At 42.1% G+C, this 27,405-nt stretch overlaps 1 protein-coding gene across 10 annotated transcripts in view; it reads left to right on the plus strand.

Moving 5' to 3' along the window:
• The window catches only part of DPP6 (dipeptidyl peptidase like 6), a 1,316,366-nt gene that overhangs the window by 1,160,457 nt on the left and 128,504 nt on the right, over positions 1 to 27,405 (plus strand). For all 10 annotated transcript variants that reach the window (XM_058297586.1, XM_058297590.1, XM_058297593.1 and 7 more), the window contains 2 exons: positions 18,216 to 18,370; positions 20,701 to 20,798. In XM_058297586.1, coding sequence (XP_058153569.1) covers positions 18,216 to 18,370; positions 20,701 to 20,798 — 253 coding nt within the window. The remainder of the gene's footprint in view (positions 1 to 18,215; positions 18,371 to 20,700; positions 20,799 to 27,405) is intronic.

Below are 27,405 nucleotides of genomic sequence, written 5' to 3' on the forward strand. Positions count from 1 at the left end.
GAAGCAGGATGATATAGTATAGAATAGAAAATATCAGAATGTATAACAAATAATAAGTGTGAGTCATGTTTCATAATCCTTTGTTTCAGTTATATGTGTATTTGGTGATGGGTTGTATTAGTCAACCAATAGGGTGCTGATGCAAAATACCAGAAATGGGTTGGTTTTTATAAAGGGAATTTATTTAGGGTAGAAGCCCACAGTTGCCAGGCCATAAAGCGCTTAAGTTACTTCCCTCACCAGAGTCTATTGCTAGGTGTTGGAGCAAGATGGCTGCTGATGTCTGCAAGGGTTCAGGCTTCCTGGGTTCCTCTCTTCCTGGGGCTTGTTTCTCTGTAGGCTCAGCTGCTCTGCTTTCTCCACAAGGCCAGCTGTAGACTTTGAGGCAAACAGCTTGTCTCTCTGACCAGGGCCTCTGCCATGTCTAATCAAGCCTTCTCTCTGTTCTGCTATGTGCTTACTTCCCAGGTTTCAGCATTAAAATTCCAACTCTGTTCTCTGCCATGTCGTTTTCCCTGTGAGTCCTCACCCACCAGGGAGACAGCGATACAACGTCCTATTGATGTGGCCCAATCAAACCCTTAATCATTATTTAGCCAAGTAAAAGTGAAACCTCTGAATCCAATACAATCTAATATGCCCAGAGGGATAGACCAGTTTACAAACATAATCCAATATCTATTTTTGAAATTCATAAATAATATCAAACTGCCACATGGCTCATAGTCAAAATCATTGAAAACCATTACTGGGTCATTACCTGAGCACAACTCCACCCATGTATATAAGAGTCTTGACTAGAAAAAACATGTCTCTAGGCAAAGAAGTTTCTCCTTTGGGGTGGGGATGGGAGTTGGGGGACAGTTTCTTTTCTATCCATGACGAGTTTAGCAAGTAGAAGTAAGAGCCTGTTGAAATGCAGACATAAAGTTTCTTTCACCTTGAACTACTGCTTAGGCTTGCTGCTTCCAAGATCTGCCTATTCTGGAGGATTCTGCTTCTCTGTAACAAGGAGAGCCTACAATGCAGTCGTTCTGAATGACAGGTCATGCAGAAAGCAAAGTGAGGAAGGCAACAAAACTAAACCCTGAATGCATGGGAAAGCCAAACACTCTGCTCTTCTCATTTGAATGTGCTATTCCCTGAGCAATACTCATTGAAAAGAAGGAAAACCCCCTGGAATGCCAGGCTTTTGGTTTTGGTGCCTTTCAACCATTTCTCACCCCTCTGCCGCTCCCTTCCCACCATGCTTTTCACCCAACTGGGCTTGTCTCCACGAAACAGATTTGGAATATTTCATTTAAAGCCATGTCTTTAAATAGGGTGTGTCCCCTGTGGTCCCCTAGCTCCCTGAGCTCAACTTGCACCCTGAACATTTAAGATTTTCTTGAAACTGCCTTATAAAATGCCCAAATGAAAAATGTCTAGAACTTGGTATTCATTCACCTTGACTCTGAGAAATCTAATGAGTATTCCTTAAGCATTATGCTCTGCTCGCCCTGGAGCAGCTTCTAGGCTGACTGGGTAACCAGGATTCTTCAACATGAATGTCGTCCTAGGAGAAAAAAGCAGGGGATCAGTATGGGCTGAGTGTTCAGCTTGGCTGTAAAGAATGGCCAAGGGGAGGAGAAGGAAGATCAGAAAGGAGACAAGAACTGTTCTGGCAGCAGTGGTCTTTTTGCTTTTCATACATTGCTTCTATCAAGGATCTATATACTCAAAGAATCTAAGTGAGTAGGAAGAGGTGAGCCCTGGAATGACTAGAGCCAGGCACTGCCCATCTGCCCTTTCCATGCAAGTAACTGAGCAGTCTCACCCTTCTTAGATCCAAAATCATTCTAACTTAGGACTTTGCTTGGAGACGTTAAAGATGAACTCTGCCCTGCCCAAGGGAAAAGGCCTCTGACAGCTACAGAATTCTGGCTTTCTACTGGCTCTGCTTTATTCACCCTGACCTGTCTCCTGCTTCCACTCCTGACCTGTGCAGAATTGCAGATTCTGGCTTCATATCTTGGGCACGTAGTTTCATTTCTATAATGAGCAGTTTGCTATGAGATTTAAATGAGATGCCTGAAAAGTATGGAACATTGTTCCTGGCTCCTAGAAATCCCTCAATAAATGTTAGCTGCTCTTGTGGATATTTAGAAGCTTTTGCACCACCATTGGTAGTTCTCACATTTGTATTTGCTTTGAAAACGTTTATTGAGCACTTCCTGTTTGTACAGCACTTTTGAAGGGCAGTGCATTATAATGGGGCGCTGCACTGTTCTAGGGTTATCCCAGGACATTGCTGGACCTAGAGAACAATCGTGATACAGTCATGGACCCAGTGGTGTAGCTCAGGTCCTGCCAGGTATCATGTCCAAGGCAGAAAAGACCTGGACCTACAGATATGACCTAGTGGATGGGAGCTTTACCTTTGCTTCTTTTCATCTCAGTTTAGTTCAGTTCCAGCCATTTATTGAGTGCCTGCTGTGTGCCAGGCAGTTGCTAGGCTTTTTGCCCTCCTCCCTGGAATTGGGTTTCTTGATGGATGTTAGTAGCTCTGGGTCCACAGGGGCCGATTATGTCCAAAGGTGCTCAGAAGCTCCCATGTTGGCTCTGCCACTGGAGATGGTCTTATTCCCTCCCTGACTATGGCATTCACTTTTGCATCTTCCAATCCTGCCCAAACTCCAAGGTCCACTTCAAATCTTACATTGTCTGTGGGACTTAAATTTAATCTTCAAGGGTTGGGTTGCTTAAGTTATAAAACAGAAATAGGTGGATGGTTTATGGAAATTGATGTCATTATTTATTAATTACATGTAATATTGTACGCTCTTATACTAAGAAGTGCCTGTTGTGAGTGTATCATTTACTTGAAAGCAAAACCCACTTACCATACCCATTTGCCTACTCTCTATGCCATCAGTGGCATTGAGTCTGTGATTACAACCCAACAGATATATGTTCGTGTGCCAGTATCATCCTTGAGTTAAATGTGTGGATTTATCACCCTCAAGCAGCAGATGACAAACACTGTAGTTTTTTTAAAGGAAGGTGTGGGATGGATTTCCACCGAGCCATTGAGCCTTATTCATTCACTCTCCTTCATAACTGCACCCTGTATTTGAGAAAAAGCTGTCCAGCTTAGATTTTATAGTCTGGGCTTGGAGCAGAATAAAGCTAATGTGCCCATCTGGAACAGGTGACCTTGTCCTCTTTAGCAAAATGTACATCCCACTGAGCTGCTTCAGTCTGAAGCTGTTGCAATAATCCTAGGACATCCAGAGGGTGGAAGGAGGCAGGGGAGGAGGATGGGCTATCAGGAAAGGCTTAGCCCTGAGCTGCAGGGTTTTGCTTTGCTTTGCCATCTTTCTATGCTGTCTCTCCGTCTGCATCCTAAAAACAGCATGGCAACATCCTACAACTGTTGGTGACATCCACAACTGTTACACATGGTGATAGGTATAGGTCTCCTTATCCCTTCTCATCTAGGTAGAATTCTTGGGCTATTTCCTGTCGTCAGTCTGTATCTGGTCAGGTTGAAAGGCAGACTCTTGTTCTTTGAACAGTAGATCAGAGGATAATTAATAATTTGATACAGTTGGGGATAGAAACAATTCCAAGTAGTGTTTATAATTTATAGTTAATTAACCTTCCTTTAAAAAGCCCAACAACTTGAGACCTAAATTCCCTGTCTGATGCACATTGTTTTTTGATATCTATTATTTTTAAATGTGTTTCCATTGATATTAAGAAATAATTATGCTGACTCTCAGTCTGATTAAGATGATTATTGCTCTGTTTGGAGTTTCTTTGAAAATATGTATTATAATGAGCTTCACTACAGTGTGTAATAAAAGGAACTATTATTCTCATCATATAATTTTAAATTGAAAGCCAAGATATAAAAGGAATGTTACATGGAACTTGTAGGCTATAATTTTGCTTTGTTGTAAAAAATTCCTACTTTCAGATAAGAACAACATAAAATGAGCACTTTTAAGAAATTCTTAGCAAATACAAACTGTGGTAAATCTCAGTTGACAAGTTAAGTCACTATTCAATTAAAATTCTAATTTCAGTATCTCAATTATTTTTAACTTTCTTGTGAATATTAAAATGATCATCAGTTTTGGCAAAATACCAGGAAGGAAAATATAACTATCTAAGGAAATTAAAAATCACTATAGGGTTGATAATACATTTTGTCAAAAACACTAAGCCAATCACTATGGAGGTTATTAAATTAATATCAAAGCCACTTAGAATATTATGATGAAATGTTTGTTTTAGATTGAACACATTTCAGGAGCTGAATTTAAAACAAATTTTGATCAGTACCAGGGCACAAATGGCAGATTATCTCCAGAGAGGCCCGGCTTCTGAGCATTTGGCCTAATATTATTTGATAGCATGACTTGTGATATACTAAAAATCCCCACTGGCCAAGCTCATTTTCCACTGTGACATGCACAGGATCTTAAATCCACAGACAGACACTAGAGTTATAACAGGAGAAAGTAGGAAAAAGAAAATGTAGATGAGAAGACATTGAAGATAAATTTCACCTACTTCAATATTTTCCATGGATATAGACCTATCACTGCCTCACTGTGTGAGTTTGAGCAAGTCATTTAAACTTGTATTCCCTTAATAATATAGAGATAAAATATATATAGAGAAAATAATACTACCTTCCTGGAATGGTGGTTTCAAGGATTAAATGAGGTAGAACAGCCCTGGTATTTATTAGGTGCTCACTAACTGCTGCTACTATTATCATCATTATTACTGTTTTACAGAAGATTCTCATGAAAGCTGCCTAGTCTTACTGGAATTTATTTTAAAACTTACGAAGTATGTGTATATATTGATAAGAAAAAGGAAAGAATAACAGTGTTGCTCAGGAAAAGGGTCAGAGGGCAGCACATATTTGATCAGGGATGGTAGAGCAAGGTAAACTGTTTTCTTCATCATTTTGCCTTGGTCAGTCCTGCTGTCATAGTATTACTATCCTTGCCACGTTTTTTAATTTTTTTTAATTACATAAAGGAAAAGTGGTGAGGATTTGAGTAGGGGTTGAGTTGTTTATTACAGAGGAAATAGAATTTTTGCAAACTCTTTTGAAAAATGAACAATGAAAAACAGGCAAGCACTGATAGTCTGGTTATATTACCCTACAGCTTGCTGCTCCCAGGTGAGGTCAGTGATAATCAGATTAGACCCTCTTAGGGACAGTGGGCCATTTGCTCTTTTGCTTTTCTTCAATTATCTGAACCAATGAGGGGCATCCGTAATGAGTTTTCCCATGATTGTGAGGTTATGCTGTTACCAGACATCCTAAAATGATCAGATGCCTGGGCTTACCAGAGACGTGGCTGGCAGGCTCTACAGTAACTCAGCCTTGACTGTCAAATCAATCTGGTCCAAGACTCAATGTGAGCTTCTTTTGCTCCTTGAGTTGGTCCCTGACTATCTCCTCACTCCCCAGCTCACATGCAGTTCCATGATAATGAAAGATGTTTTACTAGCACTTGTAGAGTACAGGCGGTAGTATCAGCATTTTACATGTAGCAGCTAATATAATTCTCACACTAACAACCCAATGAGGAAAATACAGTTGTTTCCCCCATTTTACAGATGAGGAAATTGAGACACCAAGAGGCTAAGTAACTTGCCTAAGGTCCCATAGCCAATGACTGACAGAGCTAGGTTCTAAATCCAAAAGTTCTCAGTGCTTCAGTGTCTATTCTTCTAACCATTGTCTCTGTAAGGTGGGATTTGCTCTTCATAGCTCTGCCTTAATCTACATCCTACTGATCCTTCAGCTTCCCTCAAATCCCTCTCCAGGAAGCCTTCTAAGAGGGTCCTAGGCCATTTTCCCTTCACTTCCTCTTGGTTTGAGCAAGTTGCTACACTTAATTTGGCACAGAGTGATACTTACAGAACAATTAGAGGAGAATAAAGGAGGAAAAGATCTACCGTGGTCCAAATTGTCATTCCCCTCTCAATGTTTCACCCCTTCCAAGAAATAGATACCAGCTTCTTCTTCTCCCTACCCAGTGTGAATGTGACCTCCCCTGGAAGGATTTGCATAGTGTCTGTAAAAGCAACTGCTTAATGTCTCTGCTCAGTAGGTGCTCAGTACATAAAAGTTCCATCTTCTCTTCTCCCACAACCCTCCTCAAAGAAAATGCAAAAACTGAAACTGTACCAATAGACATTTATTTCTTATGGCCTTACGTGATTTTTAAACTTTGGCAAAATGTTTTTGCCTCAAGAGGACCCTCTGACAGTCGCTGCCTGCCCACACTGATGATACAGGAGGCCGGGTGTTTCTTCCTGATATCTGGTAAGCTTTTTCCCCCTCAGTTAGTAAGATTCTCATGGTCAAAGGCAATGTCCTACACTCCAGAACATGCATCCCCGTGCTTGGTGAATGGTTGTTGCTCAGTACAGCCACTGGGATGGAAATTCCTGGGCACACAAAAAAAGGGAATTTTGAGTCTGAACAAGAGACATAATAATACCCACGAACATTAGGATGTTTTGGTCTTTGAAGTTTCCTGGAGTGCGCATTTGTTGTCACTTCAACTCTGTGGGGAGGAAAGTTTGCAGATAAGGAAATGGCTTCGAGAGTCCTTGACTGCTCTAAGAAACAAGACGGTTGAGCGGGGACCTGAACCCATGTGTTCTCATTCGAGCTCCATGTGTTCTCTACATCCCACTGCCTCCCACTTCTTCCCAACTGGTTCTCCCCTTCGGCTAGGATTACTTTCAGACTGTACTAAACTAATGTCATTTTCTGGCTAATAAAGCACAGGTTCTTGCTGATTTGGTGAACCTGTGCTTGCACCATGTCCCGGGGAACCTTAAGTTGGTGGTTACTTTTTCAAGAGCTAAATAATGCCATATGGTGTTCAATATGGTGACAAGCATTCTAAAACTCCAGTGTTAGAGCTAAAGGAGACTGAGTCTACCTCTAGGTCAGAGGCCCCAAGTCAGGGTCAGGAAACAGGGTATGGGTCAAGAGGCCTACCAATCCATAGTGTCGCTTGATTGTATATAGGACTAAATAAGTAGGATGTCTCAAAATATTTAAATATTATGATGTCATGGTGAATGAAATAAAATAATTTAAAAAGAGATATGAGTGTTTTAAACAACAAAATTAAATGAGATAACTGCCATTTTTTCTGTAAAGAAGGGTGCTATTCAAAAACATTGAGGATAAAAGTCAACCAACCCAATCATATCATAGCTGAGGGGAAAAAAGAGACCTGGAGAGGGGCTGGGCCATCTCCAGGTTCACCCAATGAGTTTAAAGGTAGAGTCAGAAGTCTCCAGTTCCCCATTCACATCTTCCTATGAAACATGCAGCCTCTAAAAGTAGGAGGTTAGGGACAAGGCATTTTTTCCCTAAGTTAGGCTATTTTTGTGTGGCTCTTTCTCCAAAAGTTCCTTTACTCAATTGGGACAGATCCACACTTTGTGAGGTCTGAGGCTTTAGAAAAGAGACACAAGGTCTTGAATATAAAATTCGGCACAGGGCTTGGAAGGGACGTGTGAAGGTGAAGGGCCTGGAAACTTCAGCTTCCTCAGCCTCTCTCTGCTCTATCTGCCAAGAGCCAGTTCCACATTCCACAGTGAGTTCTTGCAACTCCTGGCACTTCTCTTCCGAAAGCACATACTCCAGCTCACTGCTTACCTAATCTTTGCATGTGTTTGATTATCACTTGATTATCTACCCTGATGAGGACCCACTTGTACTTTAAATGCCTCCTTTGCAGCAGCATGGTAATTGAGAGGAAGGGAAGGGATGAGGAGAGTAAATTTGCCAGGCTTTTTTCTATGTACAAAATGAAGCACACAACTCAAGAGCAGAGCACCTTCTTTGGAGGAGCAGACCCAAGGAAGCTGGTCATGCTCCCTGAGCACAAGGGGTGGGGTGGCAATAGGAGGCAAGGGTCTGAGCTACCCTGGTCAATTTGCAGGGCTCAAGCCACAGCACATACCACAACGAGAGGTGTGTTGCCCTCTCCATTTCCCTTTGCGCAGGGGTTGCACACCCTGGAGTGACTACTAAGGAGTTAATTCATGCACCGAACACAGCAGAAGGGCCCACAGATTACTTTTCCTGGAGGTTCTGCATTCCACTGATCTCTGTTAAATTGTGTGTGCATATGTAGATTAGACCTGGAAATTTAGAATCCATAGGTACAGAAGCCTTCCTATGATCCTCTTGTTTTAAACAGTTGTTTAGTTTCTGTAGCAATTGTAAATTAATTCGAGAATGTTGTGTTTTCTGCTTTTGGCGAGAACCTATAACTTTAAATTCTATCTCTAAGAAAACATTAGCTCTTCCCTGAATACTGAATCACTGACAGAAAATCCACCACACAAAGGAAAGTTCACGGTGTGACTGGCCTGCCCCTAACGGTGAAACAAGACATCAAGTACAGAGGAGACAACTAAAATGTGACAGTGGCAGGCGAATGATTTAAAAGCAAGAGAAGGAGTTCTTAGTCTTGGCTGTCTGTGACTTCTGGCCTTTCAGAAATGGATGCTGTTGAAGGAGAAGGGAGAAATAAAGTAAATTGTTTCTTCACATGCTACATCCCCCTGAGCTACTCACAAGCTGTAGAAATGCATGTATATGCTTAGGTGCCAGGATTTAGCTGTGGTTTCCTGGCTTCCCTCAGGAGCCTGTATGCTCCTAATAAAAGTGAATCTTGGCCTCCTACCCATCCCTGGCCTCAACCAAGGAAATGAAGCCAACAAGTTCAATTCTAATGAGCCCATTCTGCTGGAAGAACCATTAAAGGACACAGCAGCAAGTTCTGTTTCCCTAAGTACTCTAAGTCCTCTGATTTTCCCTTTCTATCTCATGTCTGAACATCCCAATATCTGCCTTTGGATTTCTTTTGAGCTGGACTTCAATCAGATGCTTGGCCCTTTCTGTTCAGAGAACCCACAGTATACAGTTGCCGAGGACATTTCACCCAGACTTCAATTCCCAAACCTCCCTTTTTTGTACCTTTTATAACTCTTCACCATGCCCTCTCTACCCCCACCCCCTCTAAGGTACACAGTTAACTTGCATCAAAACTTAGGATTCCCAGTTAGCAATCACTTACATCTGAGGTCAGCAAATTTACTTAGCCACTGCTCCCTGTGGAATTGAATATTAGGCTTTAGCTCTTGTTTGGAAATAAAAGTCTTTCTTCCTTGTTAAATAGCTGTCAGAATACAGGTGGGGGAAATATTTTTACCTGGGCATGGGTTCTTTGTAGACCCCTAAAATGGCACCCAACCAGCAGCTCTCCATTCCACTTGTGGCTGATGCTGACACTGCAGTTCTAGGTCTGTAGGGTTGCTAGAGGAGCTCAAACCGATATCAAGGACCTTGCGAGCTTTTTAATATGGACCACACAGACCCAATTCTTGTTGTCTATAAACACAGCTATGTCTCTATATGTGATCAAAAATCTGATAATCAATAAATCCTTTCTACCTAAACACAGATTCCCTCTGTGAATCTTAAAAATCCTACATTGTTTGGGGTTCAGGGAGTAGTTATCCACCCAAATAGGAGCACTAAAGAATTTTGAAAAGACACTGATAACTGGTCTCCATCCCCCAGATTCTAACTTAATTAATTTGAAGTAGGGCCTGGGCATAAATACATTTTAAAGCTCACAGACGACCTTCTTATTCAGCCAGGATGAAAATTCACTTAAAGCTACTCTTTAAACACAGGTGTTGGTATCACAAGGAATCACGGATTCGGCTTATTTTTGTCCAATTAATTGCAGACACCTTGAACAGCAGCTCTCAACTCCTGGGTCAGAAACTCCTACAGAGGCTTAAAACAGAAACCGTGATCCAGGCACATCCCAAGAGATTCTCTTTTTCTAGATCTGAATTCAGGCCCAAGCATCTACATTAAACACCAGAGAACCATGGAGATTCTGATGCTCACCAAAGTTGAGAACCACAGACCGTGGAAGAGAGAGAACATCAAAGAGAGAAGTTTTGACATAGGTTTGAGGCTACCTGGCTTAGAGGTGAAACTGTGGGGAATGGTGGCATGGAGAGTATAGCCTATCAGAGAGCTTAGAACCAGGCAACAGCACCGGGACCCAGGCTTCTTTAGGGCAGGGGCTCTTTACAAGGGGTCCAGGAGCTTGAATTGAAATTCAAAAAAACATTATTCTTGTGGGGATGCGTTGGTGTGGGGGTGATATATTTATTAAACAATATACAGTAGAGTGTGGACTTAGTAAGAGGTCTGTGGTTTTCACCTGCCTGGCAAAGGGGACCGTGGAACACAAAAGGTTAAGAACCCCTGCTTTAGGGTAAAGAGCTAGTATTGTAATGGGCACAAGAACCAACAAACCTCATCTGCTTAGAGATAGGAGGATGGTGAAAGAGCACAGGGGTTGGGAGATTGTTGTGGGAGCCCTGGCTCGATACTTGCCTACTGACTGCTTGGAAACAAATCTTAGTAAATTTAATGTTTCAACAGTTCTCACACTGATCTATCCATATGGAATGTTCCCTTCTTTATTAGCCTTTCTCAGACTGTTATTTTTAAATGATATAAACTCAATTCTTGTTTAAGGCCCTGATGTGTTGTTGCTGTTTGCTGTGAGCACCTACCCTGTAATAGTAGCTTAAACAAGAGAAATTTATATCATTCTCGGAGAGCAGTGGGAGCATAAGTTGTCCATGACCACACGGTGGCTTCTCAGTGTCTTCCTTTGGTTGCGTGTTGCAGTCACCTGCATGGCCTACAAAGTCTTAGCCCCATGTCTGTATTCCAGGTAGCAGGAAGGGGGAAAGAGGCAGCCCTTTTGCTCTACAGGCAGGATGTGGATGTTATACTCACCACCTTCATTCCTAGCACACCAGCTAGAACTTAATCACATACTACACTTAGCTTTGAAGGAGGCTGGGAATTGTCTTTATTCTGTAGAGCCATGTGCCCAGCTATGATTCATCTGTTCTCTTACTAAAAGAAGGGATCATGGACACTGGGAGACAATTAGCCTACTCTCATTTCCTCCAAAAATGAAGAGATCTTTCTGTGTTTCAAACCCCTACAGTCATTCATTGTTCCCACCATGATAGCTTGTTTTATGGGGGTTAGTGGCAGCTCGTATTTTCTTGGTTGTGTTATAAACATTGATAGGTTTTTGCATGTATATTGAGTGCTCAGTCTTTGTTCAGTAAAGTTAATTTCTCTGAATCTCCAATTCCTCAATTAGAAAATAGGACTATAATAGGATGGTATAGCTATCAAATAAATAATATCAAACATCTATATCATCATATAATATCAAATATCTATAAAATATTTGAAAATGTTGGTGGCTGTCAAATTAAAAGGTGGTATCAATTATCATATGCCAATCCAAACAGCAGTTCCTGCATACATAGGACATTTACTATGTTGATTACTAAGCATGAGAAGTGATGTTAGAGATTTCACCTGCCAAGACCTGAGCAGAGACAAGTGAGAGACATGTTGGAACCTCAGTGACACAGACCAATAGAGGAACCAGAACTGTCAGAGGAGTAAATGAGATCTTTCATATGCAGCTCTTAGTATCAAGCCTGGCACAGTGTAGTGCTCAGCTCAGAAAAATAGTAGTTACTACAACTACGAATACTATTAATATTATTTTTATTATTGCAATCGCAGATTGACTGTGCAGGGAAAGTAGGTGGTAAAGATGCCATGGCCAGAAGGATGGGTAAAAACTTGGACTTGTTGTTGTAGATAATTAAATCTAAAGAGGTCAAATTCATCTAATAAAATGAGAACTCTTAGGAGGATTAAGTGAGTTATTATGTGTAAAGTACTTAGAGTAGCATCTGACACGTAATTAAGAACTATATGTGTATTTTTTAGCAAATTAAAAAATATATATATTTTTTTATTTCCCCACCCCACCCCAGTTGTCTGCTCTCTGTGTCCATTCGCTGTGCGTTCTTCTGTGTCCACTTGTATTCTCATCAGGTGGCACCGAGAATCTGTGTCTCTTTTCCTTGCATCATCTTGCTGTGTCAGCTCTCTGTGTATGTGGCACCACTCCTGGGTGAGCTTCGGTTTCATGCAGGGCGGTTCTCCTTGCACAGGGGCCACTCCTTGCATGGGGGGCACCCTTATGCGGGGGCACCCCTGAGTGGCACGGCACTCCTTGTGCGTAGCAGCACTGTGCATGGGCCAGCTCACCACACGAGCCAGGAGGCCCTGGGTATTGAACCCTTGGACCTCCTATATGGCAGGCGGACACTCTTATCTGTTGAGCCATATCCACTTCCCTATATATATATTTTTAAATACAGCTTGTGGAGAAGAGATGTGACAATTCAAACACAGGCAAGGATTAAAAAGGAAGGCAGAACAGTCATGGTTATGAGCAGTTATTCCTTCTAGCCCAGGTCTTGGAGCAGGACAACACACACACACACACACACACGCACGCACGCGCATCTTTATCCCTGCCTCAAACTGCCCAAACTGAAGTAGGAAGAGCATCAAGGTTCTAGCCAATCTGATTGAGGTTCAGGGGAGGGTTCCAATATGCAGCAATTACCTGACATGTTGGATGTAAAAATCAGTCCAGAAACCCAGTCATGCCAATTAGATCAGCCCAATGGAGGTCAGAATTGGCAGTGCCAGGGACATATAGGGCTCAGTCCAGGACTGTCCATATTGGGTGTGTTTGTGTGTGTGTGTGTGTGTATGTGTGCGTGTGTGTAGGGGAGAAGCATTAACTCCAGCCCTCACTCATTGATAGGGTTGGGGCTGGTGGTATACAACCCATCCTGATCAGGTCTACTTTAGAAAATAGAGGTATCATTGAGTTTTAGACCTAAATTCTGCTTCCTAAGTAAGGCTTATGTCTGTTTCCTATCAAAGTAGAAGTAGCTCTTTTGCAACCAGCATAGCAATAATAACCCTTTCAGGGATCCTATTATTTTTCTATTCAAGAAGCCATACTCTCAAAAACATAATTCAAAAGCATATTTCACATATGCCAATAAGCCATATGCATACAGTTTCAAAATATAATGCGTATTTAGTCAGATATGGCCAGTTCTATAACGAGTCATTCTTAACCAGAATTTCCACCAAACATGTCTGCAGAACTTTTATAATAAAAGCGCCCCTATGGGAAGTGGATGTGGCTCAACTGATAGAGCATCCACCTACCATATGGGAGGGTCCAGGGTTCAATACCCAGGGCCTCCTGACCCGTGTGGTGAGCTGGCCCACATGCAGTGCTGCCACGCACAAGAAGTGCTGTGCCAGCACAGGGTGCCTCCGCGTGGGGGTGCCCCACGCGCAAGGAGTGTGCCCTGCAAGGAGAGCCACCCAGTGGGTGCAGCCCACCCAGGAGTGGTGCCACATACACAGAGAGCTAATGCAGCAAGATGACACAACAAAAAAGAGAAACAATTTCCCGGTGTCACACACACACAGAGCTGATGCAACAAGATGACACAACAAAAAGAGAAACAGTTTCCTGGTGCCACTTAGAGTGCACGCGGACACAGAAGAACACACAGCGAATGGACACAGAGAGCAGACAATGGGGGGAAAGAGGAGAGAAATAAATAAAATAAATCTTTAAAAATAAATAAATAAAAGCCCCTTGTACACTTCTTCTGCTCTCAAGAAATACTGAGTCTCCCGTATGGGGGTGGGGGGTAGGAAGAGGGCCAGACCTCTATCAAAAAACAGTAACTTGTACACCAGTGTGCACAGTGGCATTATTGCCAACAGCCAAGAGGTGGACACAACCCAAATGTCCATCAATAGATGAATGGATAAACAAATTGTGGTGTATACATATGACAGAATATTATTCAACCATAAAAAGGAATGAAGTTATGATACATGCTTCAAAATGGACAAACATTGAAAACATGCTAAGTAAAGTAAGCCAGGCCAAGAATGATGAATATTGTATAATCTCATTTACATGAAATATCTACAATAAGCAAATTTATACAGACAGAAAGTGAATTGGAATTTATCAGGACTTGGGAAGATGGGAGTTATGGGGAAGTTTTTACGTAATAAGTATGTAATTTCTGTTGGGGGTGATAAAAAAGTTTTGGTAATACATGGTGTGATGGTAGTACAATATTGTGAGTGTAATCAATATCTCTGATTTATACACTTAAAAATAGTTAAAGTGGGAAATTTTATTTTCTATATACCCACGAAATTTTTTTAAAATACATACACACAGGATTCCAATGCATGCCCCTGAGAACCACTCAAAATGGTACCAGACAAATATTATGTTATAATATTGGTAGCCCCTTCTTATTCTGCATCTCAAAAACTATCTAGAAAATGTGAACATTTCTCATCTTTTTTGAATTGGCTTTTATCACCTTGAGCCCAAAGGGCTTTTTGTCATATTAGGTATGTCCTTAACCTTATTTGGCATGAATGTATATAAAGAATTCCAAATGAAGGGGTTGACTTCTTAAAAATTTGGTAACAAGAAACAAGGAAAACCAGTCAAGATCCTGCTGGGAGCTTCAACTTCATGGGTAGAACTTTTTATGTCTTCAACGGAGAATCCATCATTGACTAGTGAATGTTTCTGAATGTATTTCTTCTTTGATTCTAAAATGGTCCCCCAGCAAGGTAAAGAAGGTGAAGGAAAGCTATATACTCAAGTTTTTGCAAGTTAATTGTACTTGCTTAGAAAGGCAAGTTTCTCATTTTGTTCCAAGGCGAGGGTTCACGCAGTTAATTTAGTCGATTTAATAGGTTTTTTCCTCTACTAAACTGTTCCTAAACTTACATTTGGCACATGACATTTAAGCAAACTGCCTAATTAAGCTGGGGCTCCTGAAGAAAATGTTTGCAGAATGGAGGCATTCGTAATTAATGCTAAAATGTCAAGATTTCATCTGCCTGGTCCTTTTTCCTCTTGGTTCCTTATAGTTAATTATCTCTTTAATGAGCAACTAACATACAGAAGAGAAAAAAAACCCACCAAGGAACAATGCTTTGAAGGCCATTTAGGGAAAATAAACTAAAACTATCCTAGTTTTGTAAGGCCTGACCTTTGGATGTGGCAGAATTTCTTTTTATCGACCATCATCATGTTGTGGGATGGAATTGAAGGGAGCTAACATTTGCCAACACATACAAGATATTTGTCATCTCTGAACTACATAAGCTCTAAGTTCCCTTCCAACCATTACGTTTTATAATTGGAAGTGATCATGTTCTGCATCCAATGTCTCTGAACTGTGAATTCGCTTAGTAGAAATACTCTACCATTCGCTGACTGAATTGGCAGGAATACGTGATTTTCAGGCCAGCTTTAGGCCTAGTCTCTGCCTTCACCCCATATTTCCCTATTTTCTCACTCTCTAGTCCCTAGACATGTGCCCCACCCTCCCTGTGCTGATCAGACCAAAGCAGCAGTGTTCCCTTTCCATCGAGTGGAAATGAGAAGTGAGCCCTGACCTCCCTTGCCCAGTTACCTCTCACCAAACATATTAGCAGGGATGGGGGTAGGGTGGGGCCTGGGAATGAATGTGGCGTGCCTTTGCACAGGGATACCAATTTGTTTTCACCCCTCTGGTTGCAGATTTCCCTGAGTTCAAAGAGAAGAAATAGATGCGTTGTCTCTGCAGCCTTTTTTTTTTTTCTCATCACATTTTTCATCTCTCAAGCCTTTGTTGTCGCCAACCTTTATTCTATTTTAGATTTTCCTGAGTTGGCTATGAATTAATGTCCTGTGAAAACTGCTGCAGTGCTCATCACTGCTGGTTTAGGAGATACTTTGTCCCCTTCTCACTCTGGCTCCTTGAATTCAGTTCACTTACAGTGATTTCAGTCAAGCACTCGGTTCCCTTCCTTCCGAGCCCCACAGTGCAGCAGTGATTTAGCAGAATCACCTACAAATTGCATTGCAAATGGTGCTGATTTTTTCCAGCAGAACCATCTGCTGGAGTCTTTCTTACTGTTCCATGCGAACAGATCAGACAGATCGGTTGGTTCTGTATAAAGTCATTTCAGAATCACCTTTATTCCAAAACTTGCACCTGAAAGTCACTTTCTTGGCTGCTAAAGACATCGGAAAATTACAAAACCTTGAGATTTTGGCCTTCTCTCCTTTTTTTTTTCCTTCTCCTCACTTACCTCAGCAGACCTTTATGGGCAATGAAAAAGTTGCTAAGTAGTTTCACAGGATCCCACGAGACCACAGAACGAGGGAGGTGGACTGTGTATTTCACCCCCTCATTTTACAGAGGAGGATGCCTGGGGCTCACAGACATGGAATGACTCCTCCAGGGCTTCTGAGATAAACGGCTGCCAAACAGGGGCTTTGACCCAGGACTCCAGGGCGCTTTCATTCATTTTGCCAGATCCTGGGAGACCGCTGGGTGATATAAAGTCCAGTGCATCTCAGACTTGCTGCTTGATGAGATTGTTGTCTAGTGATGGAATCAGAGCTACAAAGTACTTATTGCATTCAGTATGGTGTCTAAGGTAGGCAGGCTACCAGGGCTGTCTGAGGGAAGTACTTTGTAAAACAAGAATTATTTAAAAGGAGAAGAATCCTTAATACCTTTAAGAGCCCCTGCCATTGCGAATACAAGCACAAGACTATGGATTCCTCCCACTGATAACATGTCCCGCTGATAAAATGAGGTGGGGAAAACTACTGATTGCCTGGCAGTGAGGGCAAACTACCATCAGGCAGTCAGTCTCCCCCAGACTCAAATGCCTGGCACTAGCACCCACCATCAAGAGTAACCAATTGCAGCGTGTGCACGTTTCATTCCTGTGACCCCATTTGGAACCTCTGAACTCAGGTGTAAAGCGCACTTAAATGGCAGTACCAGTGCTACCATTGACATGACCCTTGAAACCTTCCTTCATAATGAATCTTCATTCCTCGCGGCCATCTAATCTAATTTACCCGCCGTCCACAGCCGGGGCAGAAGGGGCTGACGGACAGTGCTGCATTCCTTGCTCTCTGCACTGGCATTACCCACCCCTGCCATCAAGGCAAGATCCAGCTTCTATTCCTTCCTGCCTTGATTCTTCCCTTTTTATGATCTTTTCCTCCAGTTGTCATTCATCCCTTGGCTTTATTCCAATTTGTGTTATTCTCTTGTACTTACGTGTGCTCATTTTGTTTTTTTACTACGATTTTAGGTTCTTTAACTGACTTTCTCTCACCATAGGTACATAGAGCAGGTTCATGGTAGGCACTTTATAATTACTAACTGGATGGACCTACTATTACATAATTATATTGATCATTACTTTTAAAACAAATCTACAGAGAATTCATTTACACTACATATAAGCCATGTGCAAGAAAGAATTTCTTGACCTATTTAGCATTGAAATGGACCCTCTGATCCCCAATATGCTCACTGTTAACACTTGTGTTTAAAGACATGCTAGATATTTTCTTTCTGGAATATATATAGTAGCCTAAAAACTCATTTAAAGTTGAAACTCTAATTAGCTTGTGGAATGGGTGCCAAAATAGTAATTTTTCTGGTTTGAAGCTTATGAGAATCACCTGCTTCCATTCCAGGCCTTTGTAAAGGTCTAGTTGTTTTTCGGCCACACTAAGCAAAACCTCATCCTTTTCTAAAGAATGAGGCTCATGAACACATCTTCCTTCCACATAGGTGAGAATGAGGGAACTCTGGGTACACATGAATTTCTAGACATCTCCTGCAGATCTGTCTTTTTTCCCTGGGATTAAACTTCTGTCACAAGTTTATTTTCTGACTTGATTCTGCCTGTACATGCCTTCAGCGTGAATTGATTTCCTCTGGTTTTACTTTTTAAATCATATTAAAAGAATAATCCACAACAAAGCAATTAAAATACACTTCTGGGCTCAGGGTGCTTCAATTTGTGCAAAAAAATAATAATATTTCCAGGCAATTAGTATCTGTTCAGATGGGTTTTAATCTGTTGGGTTTTGTGGTATTGGGATTCAGTCATCATTACCAGACATTTCTTGAGCTTCCACGAAGTGCAGCTTTATATAGGGCACAGTGAAGACTTCTCAAAGTTTGTACAAGATAAATGTCCCCAAGGGGATAGATACATTTATTTCCTGGCCAGCCTTCAATCATGCCTGCACAGCACCCATTTTTCCTCTACTGCTGCCTGTTCACATGTCTCTACTTTGTTTATTTTCTCTTAGAGGAGATTCTAAAGACCCACATCGCACACTGGTGGTCTCCTGATGGCACAAGACTCGCCTATGCCACCATCAACGATTCCCGTGTTCCTCTCATGGAGCTCCCGACCTACACTGGCTCCATTTACCCCACAGTGAAGCCCTACCACTATCCCAAGGTAGGAGTAAAGAAATTGCCCTTCCCTTTTGCAGGACTAATTACCTACATTATTCATCAGCTCCACCACCACATGATTCAGATATGGAGATGTAATAATCAACTGTGTTTATGAGCAATGCAGAGTAAACAGAAAGATTAATTATTTCTCATTACATTGCATTAAATTCCCATCTTGGTTAAGTTGAATTTGTTGGTGGATTTACTTTTTTAAAATAATTGGACTACTATTAATCATTTGTCTAAGCTTAATTGGAACCCAAATAAATACATTGCCTTCTCTTGTGATGCCATGGTGACAAAAAGCTCGTATTACCCAACTCTTGCCCCTCATATTTCTTTTTAGAATTTGACTTCTGTGAGGTGACAGCCCTCTGTCTGCACCTGGTCCCCTCGGACTGGTCTATTTTGTGTTTATTCACATCCTGACCCATGCTGTTTTCCACCTTCTTCTCAGACCAAGTCATTGGCACAAAGAACCAGTAGAACAGCAAGGGTAAAGTGTGGGGAGGAGGGGAATAAGGGAGGAGAAACAGGCAAGCCTCACTTTGTTCCCAAATTACAGAATGTCACAGTGAGAGGAGAGCCTGATGCTAAAACTTCTAGAACCCACCTAACTAAAAAGAGAGGTCCTTGTGAGTGTACAAGTGGCACTGACAACTTGCCTTGCTGCTCCCGGGCTTCACTAAACTGCTCCAAGGCCACTGGGCCAGACTGGTTGTGAGCAGTTCACTCTTGAAACCCCTTATAATAGAGGGCTGCCTTCCTGTCTTGGACTGCATCTGAAGCTATCCCTCCAACGTCCATCAACGAACATTTGAACCTCAGCTTCCCAACCCATCAGAGATCTCTGAAAGCTCATATTATGTGCCTTATATACAAGAAGTACTCCCTAGATGAGCCTATCTATAGTTTGCAACAAGAGGAGCAATAATGTATATGATATAAACAAGGCCCATGAGGTTACCAGAGTCACAGGCCCAAGAAAGGAAACACTTCTAAATACAGACTCCTTTTCAACATCCCTTTCACCAGTGTTGCTGATGTCTAAGAGGGTCACAGAATGGGGGAGCATGAATCCATTAAGGCTGCTGCCTTTGTCTCTGCCTTTTTCCCATTCCAGAAGCATCTAGATGTCAACACTTAACATGGATTTGCCTTTTGACAGAGTTCTTTCACTCCTTTTTCAGCTAGCCTTGATTGAACTTATCACTCCATTATGAGTAGAGTCAAGGATTCTAGTGGGAAATACAGCTGAGTAAAATGAACTTCTAACCCATCTACACCTCCACACTACACACACACACACACATAGTGCAGCCGGTGACTGTCTACTCTTCATCCAATTGCCCAAAAATGGAGTTTGAATTTAGGGGCTGATACCATTTATGGGAGTTCCCCCAATATAGAAATGAATCTGAATCCAGGAAAGCAGGGGTCACTTGATTTTACAATGAACTCTGAGACAAGTGCTCTGAAACTGGGATTATGAAGCCCCAGATTGCTTAGGATTTGGGGTTTAATGTTTCAATAGAAATTCAACTTATTCTGGTCAACAGAAATCTGATGCTCTTTGCCCCATACCAACACCCCCAAATTAGAGCCATGACTTGGTGAACCTACTTGACTTATGCCCTGTGTGGAGCTGCTTTCCTTTGTTACTTGAACATCTCCTTCTGCATTTAGACCACTTAGGCACACACCATTAGTTGTGTGCATAGGAAATGAGGGTGCCAACTCAACCTAACAGTCCTCTTCATGAGAAAATGCCACATATTTTCCTCTCCACTTCCAGACTTGTATGTTTTCCCCAAAGCAGGGCAGCCAGAGGTAGAAGCGGAGAGGTGAGCAGCAAAGCAGAATAAGCCCCAGTTCCTAGTTAAAGGACTTAATTTTTCCCCACCACTGAGTCATGACCACCATTCTTTAATGTCCTCCACAATATGTTCACCCTCTACCTCTCCTCTTCATGGCATTGCATCCATTTTTTCTTTCCTATTCCTTACCTAGTTTTCTCTTTTTTTCCCTACCCTGATGGTCAAGCAAGAGGAGTTGTATTTGCTTAGCACAGGTATATGTGGGAACTGGATGGGATGAGAAGGAAGTGGGGGACCTGTAGAAGAAGAAGAATTGCCCCACTTACCTCTTTGTCCTTTTTAGAACTCTAAGCATGAGTTATATTTTCTGAACATAAATTTTCCTTCTTAATATTGAGCTTCAAAGTGTCTGGAGTTCCTGCTTATGAATCTGCTGAGAAAGGCTTTGCAGGACTAAAGCCATGCCCAGGCATAAGGTCTGCTGACTTGTGCGTCTGTTCCCTTTTACTTTCAGGCTGGATGTGAAAACCCCAGTATTTCCTTACACGTCATTGGTTTAAATGGACCCACCCACGATCTGGAGATGATGCCGCCAGATGATCCAAGAATGAGGTTTGCTTCCTTCCCTATATGCCATAAATATTTCTATAAGGAACGAATATTCATTTACATGTGGTCTCTGCAGTATCATATTTATTTCACTACTAATTAAACATCCAATAAAGAGGTACATTTTCTAAAGTTATGTTACTGCATTATGGCTTGCTTGTGAAAAGAACACCAGTGAGACAAGTACTGCTGCTTCTCCCTTACATCGGGATAGGTTATCCTCCCCAGGAGGCTGGGCTCCTTGGGAAGGGACTTTGCTTCATTCAACTCTGTGTCTGCTTAGGGGCATACAGCCTTACACACAGGAGATGTTGGATAGCATCCATGTGATGAGCCAATGCAATCTTTCCAAGAAAATCCATATGATCAGACTTTCTATAAATGGCGCCCATTTTTACAGCATGAATGTAGCCCCCTATCTATATGAACTTTGTGGCAAGTCCTGATCTCATAGGGCCATGGCTCCCAGTTGGTGTGGTAACAGTGTGTATAATTGGTGGAGCATGTTAACAAAGATAATTGTCCTGTTATTATTAATGCCTGGCTTTAGCCAATGGTTTATTTTCTTTAATCACTCACATCTGAGTAGGCTTTAAGTGAAAAGGTCTGATTATCAATTCAGTGTTATCCCCAAAAGTCAAGCTGTCTGGAGACTATGTATACTTCCAGAGCCCAGTTATATCATCTGTCACTAAATCTATTTCTGTTGGAAATGTTGATGGGAGACTCAAAAAAGAGGAGGGAGTTGTAGTGGCACCAGGATCTAGCTATTTATAGATCCCTGTGATTCTGTAAATGTGGCTACTTGAACCAAAAATGATTCACTGTGACATTTAGTAAATACCCCATTCAAATTTTGCCATAGCCTGGGTTTTCATCCTTCAGTTACAGAACTCTATATTATCTGTAGCTGTCTGGAAGCTTCCAGAAGGGCAGAAGCTGTGGCTCCAGCCACTCTGGCTCCTCCAAAGGCCTGGCTCAGGCTATGTTGTTCAGGTGCTTGCTAGCTTCCAGCCATCACTGGATGATGTGGTCTTTTTCTGCAGTGACTTCCACTGCTGCCCTCAGTCGAATCCATCTGCCCACATCTGCTCCGATGCACATTGTTGGGAGTCCTGTAACCTCTGCAGAATTCTACTGAGGCTTTTTCAGACCTCCCACTGTCAATGAAACCTAATATACTATAAGGTCCTCTGGCTGATAACTGAAACACAAAATTACAGTGCTTTCCAATGCTCTCTGTCTCCTCCTGCCCCTGCCCGATCTCCTCCCTCAGGTACACAGAGCCAGAGTCTCCCTGGTGGGTTAATAAAACTGACCCACAATCAGCTTGTCCCAGGGCCTGATTTCTCTAACAGCCCATCTTTGCTTCTGCCCTTAGAGCGTGTAGATCAGAGGAGTTGAATTGATTTGGCTGATAATATTTTTGTGGGGATAGAAGAAAAGTTAAGATTATTACTTTGGCTTTTCTCCTGAAGATCCATATATTTCATTGTTTTCCTTTCAGGCCCCCAATCCCTGCCAAGCCTCCTGGGGCCTGGTCCAGCAGAACTCGCTGAATTAATATGGAAAGTCACCTGGAAAATTTAAGCCATCTGTTTGAGTTAATTGAAAATCTCATTTAGTCAATTTGGTGATGCTGTTTCCGCAGGCTTGATTAGCTTCAAGGACAATGAAAAATTAGCCTCAGTCAGGATATTGAGTTTGGATGCTGGGTTTCAGGGTTTTGCTTGCTTTAATTTCATAAGCTAAAAGCAAAAATGCTTTTTAGATGCAATATAAATTTATAAATGTGCACCTTCTCATACTCCTTCCCTATCCTACATCCTTGAGATTTTAAAAAATAAGCATAGATACATCAGAAATCATAGATTAAATGCGAGCAGATATTTATTTAGCATTTAGTATTTGCCAATCACTAAATTGAGCACTGAGAATTTGGTGGTGAACAAAGCATGCAGCTTACAATTTAGAGGGGTATATAGATCATATGCAAATTGTGGTTGTTGAAAGCTGTATATACCGAAGAAAATCATGTTCTTTTGATTATGTTACTTCACTTAAGGCATGGCCCAGCATGGGTCTTAATCTTCTTAATGGAGTCTTTTATGAATGAGATGAATACAGAGAGAGAGAGAAAGAGAAAGTCATGGAAGCAAGAAGCTGAAAGCAATAAAACCTGGAAGAGAAAGAAGCGACCGTCAGATGCCACCATGTGCCTTGCCCTGTGATGGGAAGAGTCTAGGATCACCAGCAGCCAGTCTTTGGGAAGAAACCATCACCTTGATAATGCCTTGATTTGTACATTCTCACAGACTCTACTATAAGCTAATAAATTCTCACCGTTAAAAGCCAACCCATGGGAAACGGACTTTGGCCCAGTGGTTAGGGCGTCCGTCTACCATATGGGAGGTCCGTGGTTCAAACCCCGGGCCTCCTTGACCCGTGTGGAGCTGGCCATGCGCAGTGCTGATGCGCGCAAGGAGTGCCGTGCCACGCAAGGGTGTCCCCCGCGTGGGGGAGCCCCACGCGCAAGGAGTGTACCCGTGAGGAGCCGCCCAGCGTGAAAAGAAAGAGCAGCCTGCCCAGGAAAGGCGCCGCCCACACTTCCCGTGCCGCTGACGACAACAGAAGCGGACAAAGAAACAAGACGCAGCAAATAGACACCAAGAACAGACAACCAGGGGAGGGGGGGAAATTAAATAAATAAATAAATCTTTAAAAAAAAAAAAAAAAAAGCCAACCCATTTTATGGCATCTGCTTTAAGCAGCCTAGCAAACTAAAACACAAATTATTCCAGGCAAGTAAACAATTACAAGTATAATAAAAGCCATGAAGAAGTATAGCACTTAATAGGCGCTCTGGCGGCCTATGTGAACTGAGCATACAAGGTTGAAGGTGCAGGACCATTCTTCAGGACAGAGAATTTGAAAGTAGGTCCAGGACCTAGGTCCTGCATATTCCTAGGACACGGTTCCTCACCCTCAGCACTCTTGACATTTTAGTCTGGATAATTCTTTGTTGTGGGGGCTGTCCTGTATATTGCAGGATGTTGAGCAGCATCCCTGGCCACTCCCTGCTAGATGCCAGTAACACCACCCAGTTGTTACAGTCAAAAATGTCTCCATTCCCTACCAAATGTCCCCACGTTGAGAACCAAGTTGAGAATGGAGACTCTCCAGCTGATAACCGGGCTTCTAATGCTAGTTCTGTGGCCTTGGGCAAGTCTCCAGCCTCAATTTCCTCATCTGTAAAATAGAGATAAATAGCAATAATAAAAATATTTACTTTCATGGGTGGTTGTGAAAATTAAATAAGATAATGTGGAAGCATAGGGCTGGCTCATAGTGATCACCATCCCTTGGTTGCAAATGCCACCTGTATGCTGACATCTCTCACATTTATAACTCAGCCCAGACCCGTCCTCCTGCACTTCAGACTTGCATATCTGCCTGCCCAACATCTGCACTTGGATATTGTTAAAATACAATTTTTTTAATGGTAAAATCATGATTCACAGGCAAAATAAATGAACATCTGTCAAAGATTTTATTTAACCAGTGAGATGTTAAAACCAGTCCAAAGAGCATTTGAAAAGGTAGGTGTTTATAGACAATTTAAGGAGGAACTGTAAGGATAAGTTTACTGGGTTACAAATTCAACAGGGCCATATGCTGTAATCTTTTGGGTTAGCTCTTCTACCAGACAAAAATCTATAAGATAATTCTGCCTTTGCAGAGTTGAAATTGCCCAGTCAATAAAAAGTCAAGCCCAGCACTGCACTGGAAGCACATCCAGTAATCTCGTTTGCCTACTTACAAGTTTCAGATCAGTTTTCTGGCAATGTCTAAAAGACATCTCAGACATAACACAGTCAAAACAGAATCTTAATTTCCTCAGAAAACCTACTCCCTTGCCGTCTTCCCATCTCAGTTTCAGACAAGTCCATCCTTCCTGTTGCTCAAACTCCCTTCAACTTTTCTCTTCCTCTCTTGTTGGACATCCTTGCAAATGTATCCAGAATCTGATTGTGCCTCACTGCCTCCATCACTAGCTCCTTAGTCTAAAAATAATCTGCCATCACTGGTCACCCAGACCCCTGCAGTCATCTCCTAAGTGGTCTCCCTGCTGCTCCTCCTCTTGCCCTGAGAAATCCTTTAAAATATGTCAGCACCATAGCAGCATTATTCACAAGAGCCAAATAGTGAAAACAACCCACATATCCACTGGCAGGTGAGTGGGTAAACAAAGTGTGGTGTACACCTACAGTAGAATGCTACTCGGCCTTAACATGGAATGAAGTTCTGATATGTGCTACAACATGGATGAATCTCGAAAACATCATGTTCAGTGAAAGAAACCAGGTGCAAAAGGATAAATATTGTATGATTCCACTTACATTAAATATTTAGAAACAAGCCAGTCAATAGAGACAGAAGGTAGATTAGAGTTTACCAGGGGCTGGGGAGGGGCATGGTGAGAGGGTTTGAGAGTTATTGCTTCATGGGTAGAGAGTTTCTGTTTGGAGTCATAAAAAAAATTCTTAGTAGTGGATGGTGAGGATGGTGGCCTAACATTGTGATTGAAATTGACTCCCCTGAATGGTTAAGATGGGAAATTGTGTGTGGTAAAAATGATTTTTTTTACCACAACTAAAAAGAAATTAAGCAAAATAAAAATAAATGTTAAATCACAAGACTCCTCTGCTCAGAACCTTTCTGTGGTGTCCTGTGACTCTCAGAGTAAAAACCATTGTTCCTGTAACAGCCTACAAAGTCCTAAATGATCTGCTACTGTCACTCCAAACCTGTCTATCCCCATCCCTCAAATATGTTGGGCTCACTCCATCTCAGGACCTTTGCACATACTGTCCCTCCTTCTAGAAAGCTCTCTACCACATACCCTGAGGGTTAATCCCTCACCCTTTAGGCACTGATCAAGTATTGTTTCAGTGAGGGCTTCCCTAGTAACTTATTTAAATGGAAGCTCAACCCCATCTTCCTTTCTTTTCTTCCTTTAATTTTCTTCCTAGAACAAATCACAATATGGTATTCTATGTATTTTACTTGTTTCATTTCCCACCAACACTACCTCCCACCCCACCTGGAATGTAAGATCCTAGAGGCTGAGATTTAAGTTTATTTTGTGTATTGCCCTACCTCCAGTTCTGGACCAGAGCCCAGCACCTAGTACTAGCTCAGTAAATAATTGCTGAATTTATAAATTACCTTAGTAAGTATTAGCCAATTATATCTTATTTTAGTAGTATTCCTGGAGGTTTAAGTTTCTTCAGTTGTCCTGGTAGCTAAGTCGAGACTTCAAAAATATTTAACTATTGATGATATCCTGCCACTTCAAATATAGGACGCTGAAGGATCTAATCTAGAAAGGTAATATTAAAGCACCTACTGTGTGGAGGAATATAAAAGGTAACCAGACCTAAACTGTGACCTCAAAATGCTAGTAAGGAATATACAATAGAAAATAAATATTAGTAAAAATATCAGTGCCATGAAATAGGTATAAAAAGTTTTGACAAAGGATGGAGAAATCCATTTCTGCATGGGGAGAACTATAGGTAGAATTTTGCCATGTGGGGTCATGGGCCAAAGAGTATTCTGGAAGCTAGGTGTTTTAAATAAAAGTAGGAAGATATTTGGATTGCTGAATAAGGCATTTCTGCCCCAGAGGTGGCAGCGTGCACATTGCATTGTATGGTGTAAAACCATGTTCCCCAGTGCATTTATGTTTTTCCTACTTCTAAATGGAGCTTCGAATTTTGCTGTCTTGTTTCTACTCTTGTTAATCACTCTGCCTCTCTCTTTGGGAACGAGGAAGCTGGGTTTAGGAGAGTTCCTTGCTGGTCAGATGCCGTGCACTCAAGATGATGGCTGGGTCCGTGGGGCTGGCCCCTGTTACAATTCTAGCACTGTTCTCAGTACATTCATGGACCATCCCAGTGAAGCTTTACAGCAATTCTAAGAAGTAGGTGCTATTATTAGTTTCCCCTTATACGAATGAAGAGATTGAGGAAACCAGAGGTTAAATAACTTGTGTGCGTTCACACAGATAGTTAGTGGCAGTTCAAATCAGGCAATCTGTTTCTGGGGTCCGCTCTAACCTGGACACCAAGCAGCCTCCATAGAAAGATGCAGAGAAATCTGGAAGTCTACAGATTACTTTCTAAATGTGCCACGCATGGTGGTCCAGTACTTGGAAAATTAAGATTCAGTCGCTTCTGCCATCAAGGAGCTCACAATCCAGAAAGCCGAGACAACTCGTGGCAGATGCCGTGATGCCCATGATGAAGGGATGTAGGAGCTGAGCTGGCACAGGCAGAAGCTCTGTTGGGAGCAAAGATGGAGTGCCCATTGCCAGGGTGAGTGGGAAGTGCTAGCAATGGCTGGCTGGAGGAGGCCCTGGATTAGTTTCCTAGGGTTGCCGTAACAACTGCCACTAACTTGGTGCTTAAAACAACAGGAATTTAGACTCTTGCACTTCTGGAGGCCTGAAGGCTGAAATCAAAATGCCAGCAGGGCAAGGCTGTCTCTAGGGGAGATTCCCTCTCTAGTCTCTTCCAGCTTCTGATGGCGGCAGGCATTCCTTGGC

Source organism: Dasypus novemcinctus, chromosome 5 (assembly GCF_030445035.2).
Source record: "Dasypus novemcinctus isolate mDasNov1 chromosome 5, mDasNov1.1.hap2, whole genome shotgun sequence".
Classification (NCBI taxonomy): Eukaryota; Metazoa; Chordata; class Mammalia; order Cingulata; family Dasypodidae; genus Dasypus; species Dasypus novemcinctus.